Here is a 3851-nt window from a genome sequence, read left to right as displayed (position 1 = left end):
GGCGGCGACCAAGGCATTGGCAACGGCTGCCAAGGAAACATCGCCTGGGGATGCGCCTTTGTCTGCGGTGTCCGTGGCAACGGAGGAGCCGGCGGTCGTCAAGGAGAGTGATAGTGTGTTCCCGGAGCCGCCGCTACAGGTGGGATACGGAGGGGAGGGGGAKGAGGAGGGGGTAAGGTGACACTAAGAGAGATGAGGGGGTTTTAGGAGTCGTTGTGTAGGAGGGAGAGAAAGTGAGTTGAGATATTATGCATTTCAAAATCATACGCGTTAAAAATATATGTGATTTATTTTGGGATTTTAGTTTTAACCCAGTGTTTTACCACATGTAGTGGTTTGGATCAGTGGTTTCCGAAATGGTAGGTCACTGCTGGTTCCTATTGGGATGTAGTTTGAGACCAGGTTCTATGGTTATACACAGTAGCTAGAAACAKTGGTTTGGTTGATTTGAAAGTAGAAAAGTCCAAAAGCCTTAGGTGGGTTGTCATGCCCAGCAGGATGAAAAAGATTTGAGATCCACTGGTTTAGATGGTATGGTGAGTTTAGTTAGAATGCCATACCTGTGCTCCTCATCTGAGCATATAGCTGCATTGACTGGGTTTAGCTGGAATAGCTGTTTCTGAGGGCGGCATGTAAAACACTGACCCTCCTCCCCCACCAGTTCCAAATTGAATGTACAATCAAGGGCATCATTTGACCTCTCAAATCTCAGAGCAATACCATTTAATAATCTGACTCCCAGGCGATGACAAGTGGTTTAGAATTGAGTTATCGATCAGTCATCAATCGTCAGATGGGCAGACCAATGAGAAATCGGGTGACGTCATCCGTGAGCTTGCTGTTAATTTGTGCTTATTTTGTATTTGATGCAACTGTTATTAAACAAAGCTGGCTGAAATTCCACAGGTTGCGTTTTATTTTTTGGGGGGGGTGTACAACTGTACTAATACTGACAACTCTTAAAAATACAAATACTGACGACWACGTAGATGTAAGTAGTTTCATATAACAACTGATCTAAGTCTCATGGAATAAGTCTAGATTTCTTTCTTGTATGGTGAATGGATTTTCCTTATTCGTTTTATCGGCTGTTCACTGGTGTGTGTGTGTGTGTGTAGTATTGTGTTTTTGAATGAATGTGTGTGAATGATGTGTGTGTGGCGCTGACTCCTGTGTCTCCCCCTCTAGCCTGTAGACATCACCCAGGCAGTCGGTGAGAGGATGAAGGCCCAGAAGCGTCTGGCCGAGAACCCGTACGACGTCAGCGCCATCTGCATGCTCAGCCGTGCTCAGGAACAGGTAAACAGGCGTTCGTAGAAGCATAATGTACGCTCTTTCCACCTCCTTTCTCACACACTAAACCTTCCTCTCTGTTAGGTGGATGCATGGGCCCAGTCCAACACCATCCCTGGACTGTTTACAGGTTCTACTGGAGCAACGGTGCTCAGCTCAGAGGAGCTGTCCAACAGCGGACCACAGGCCTGGATCAAGAAGGTACCGTCCACTGTCTTACCTGCTCCTCACCCCAAACATACCACCCCACTACCCTACAGGTGTCTGCATCGCCCATGCCCACTGGTGTACCCACTTCACAAGCCTTCCTCAGCCTGCTCCCTAATCACCACCCAGCCCTAGTCAAATAACTGAATGGCTGTACGCATCGAGCCTGAGACACATACTGTAGTTAGTTTGACAAATGTTCTGTTGATGTAGAACAGACTGGGTTAGAATGGAGTAGTTCCACTGTTACTCAGTGGAATCCAGGTCAGATGTAAGGGCCCCGAAACGTGGGGTCCACTGCTACCATGGCAACCCTTGTCAGCGCTAACGCACATAGTTTACTGGTGTGTGTGTGTGTGAGAGCATCTGTTGTCTGTGTTGTGTGTTTCTGTCTGCGTCAGAAAAGATGCTCTGACGGTAAAGGAAGCCTCTTGTTTATGTTGACTCAGCCTGAAATTTGCACTGCAGTCTAACAGTGGTAACATGATGAACCCAGACTTTAATCTGACATACAGAGATGAACAAAAATCTCCCTGTACTTCAATCACCCCCCCACCCCTCCCCCGCAACACACACACACATTCTGACTAATTACATTTCCTGTGAAGTGGGTACACCATGTTAAGGGTAGCGATGCAGATTCCTTACATGTGACATTCTTACCAAAGCAGGTGCAAATGCAGTACTGACACCCGGCCACTAGTGGTGCCCTGGTCTAACACCCAGCTACTAGTGGTGCTCTGGTCTGTCCACTAAATAGTCTCCCCCTCGGAGTCGGAATAGGGACTTGGAGGGAGGGGAGGAAGAGGAGAGCTGGAAGTAAGTCTGCAGACCCCAGAACCCCCCCCTTGTCCTCTAGCACCCCAGGGCAAGGCAGAGATTATGGGTCCGTCTCAGTAGTCTAAAGATGCTTCCTCGTCTCTTTCCTTGGATTCACACTGATCTCAGAACAGGGGAAAGGGAAAATCACTATTCTTTCACCTATCCTGCCTTTTCAGATCAGGTCAGATTTTATTGGGGACTTCCGGTGAGGAAGTGACTTTAGACTATTCAGATGCACCCTAAGACAGGTTACTATAGTCTCTACCGTCACGCTGTCTCCCTATCACTCCCCCACACCCAGTCACACAGAATGTCATCAGGCCCAGAGATAACCATAGTCGTTTGTCCTCTGTCTGTGGACCCTGTCTGGACCCTCCTACCCTGTAGTGTTTCTATAGTGGGCTGTTTGAAGCCAGTGGGTGTAACTGTACCCCAAGCCTCCCTGAGCTCTGTAAACACACAGAGGCAGGGCGCTACTGTTACTGTTTTAAATGTAACATCTTGAGGAATCTCTCTCAGGTTGGTTACACATTGTCACATCATTTAGCTATAGAGAGCGTGATGGATCTGCTGAGTTCATTCTTCACTTAATACGACACGTCCTTCACATGCAGATGCTATGTGCAGATGCCATGGACATATGCTGTGGGCATGTTCAGAGACATGAAATAGGGATGAGAGTGCATTGATCATACTAATGTTAGTGACATGCATTTTGCTAGCATTGCAGCAGCTAACATTGATTTACAGCACGCTAGCATTGCAGCAGCTAACATTGATTTACAGCACGCTAGCATTACCAGCATATGGACTGTGTTGTTTGTGTGGTTGTTGGGTGCCCCTAGCAACCAGTCCTGGTGCATTCCGTTTCCCAGTAGATGAGCAGAGTCTAGTTTTAGACCAGTCAGTGGTCTCCAACCCTAGTCCAGGCTGTGCAGGATTTTGTTCCATCCCAGCATAGTCGTATAGGTTAGGGCTGTAACAAAAACCCGCACACTAGCTCCAGGACCACAATTGGAGACCACTGCCTGAGGGAGATCTCTGTTCTGAGGGACCTAGGCTAGTTACAGGTGTCCATGGACATGCCTACTTTAGCTTGAGATGAACTACACTCATGTGAAATATGTGTAAAAGTGGAAATGATGGCAAATTGGCTACTTTACGCACCAGATGTCCAAATTAACAGGATTGATGAGGGGGATTTATAACCAAACCACTGTGACTGGATACTATCAATTTATGTTTAATAATCCAAAATTCAGTCTTGCCTTGTGTTCCTGTTAAAGATTATAGTTTTGTGTTTTATATTCATTTTTGTCTCAGTTTTCAGATCCACTTTACTAGTTTTTTATTTGTTTGTTTCACAAAAATTATCTATTAGTTTATATTATTTTGTTTCAGTTTTAGTGTTAAGCTTACTGTATGCCTCCCAGTCTAAACATTTGTGTGCATATTATGTCAAGCCAGGTACGCCTACACAAACACAGCCCTCATTTTAAGTACTTCTAAATCCCCTATATCTCGCTCGT

The 3851-nt window shown here is 46.2% G+C and overlaps 1 protein-coding gene across 1 annotated transcript; it reads left to right on the top strand.

The window, feature by feature from the left end:
- Nucleotides 1-6: 6 nt before the first annotated feature.
- Nucleotides 7-3404, top strand: LOC112077225 (protein Son-like). Its single transcript, XM_024143784.1, has 3 exons — nucleotides 7-139; nucleotides 1189-1299; nucleotides 1378-3404. Exons 2-3 carry the CDS (start codon nucleotides 1222-1224, stop codon nucleotides 1633-1635), a joined length of 336 nt encoding a protein of 111 aa, XP_023999552.1. The 5' UTR covers nucleotides 7-139; nucleotides 1189-1221; the 3' UTR covers nucleotides 1636-3404.
- Nucleotides 3405-3851: the final 447 nt, after the last annotated feature.

The sequence above is a fragment of the Salvelinus sp. IW2-2015 genome, unplaced genomic scaffold, assembly GCF_002910315.2.
Source record: "Salvelinus sp. IW2-2015 unplaced genomic scaffold, ASM291031v2 Un_scaffold4395, whole genome shotgun sequence".
NCBI classification, from domain to species: Eukaryota; Metazoa; Chordata; class Actinopteri; order Salmoniformes; family Salmonidae; genus Salvelinus; species Salvelinus sp. IW2-2015.
This window is presented reverse-complemented; position numbering and strand designations above follow the sequence as displayed.

Excerpts from the sequence above, each read along its gene's own strand:
- LOC112077225 (XM_024143784.1), top strand. The coding sequence starts at position 1,222 with ATGAAGGCCCAGAAGCGTCTGGCCGAGAACCCGTACGACGTCAGCGCC. Across the intron at positions 1,300-1,377 it reads TCAGCCGTGCTCAGGAACAG|GTGGATGCATGGGCCCAGTC; the intron begins GTAAACAGGCGT and ends CCTCTCTGTTAG.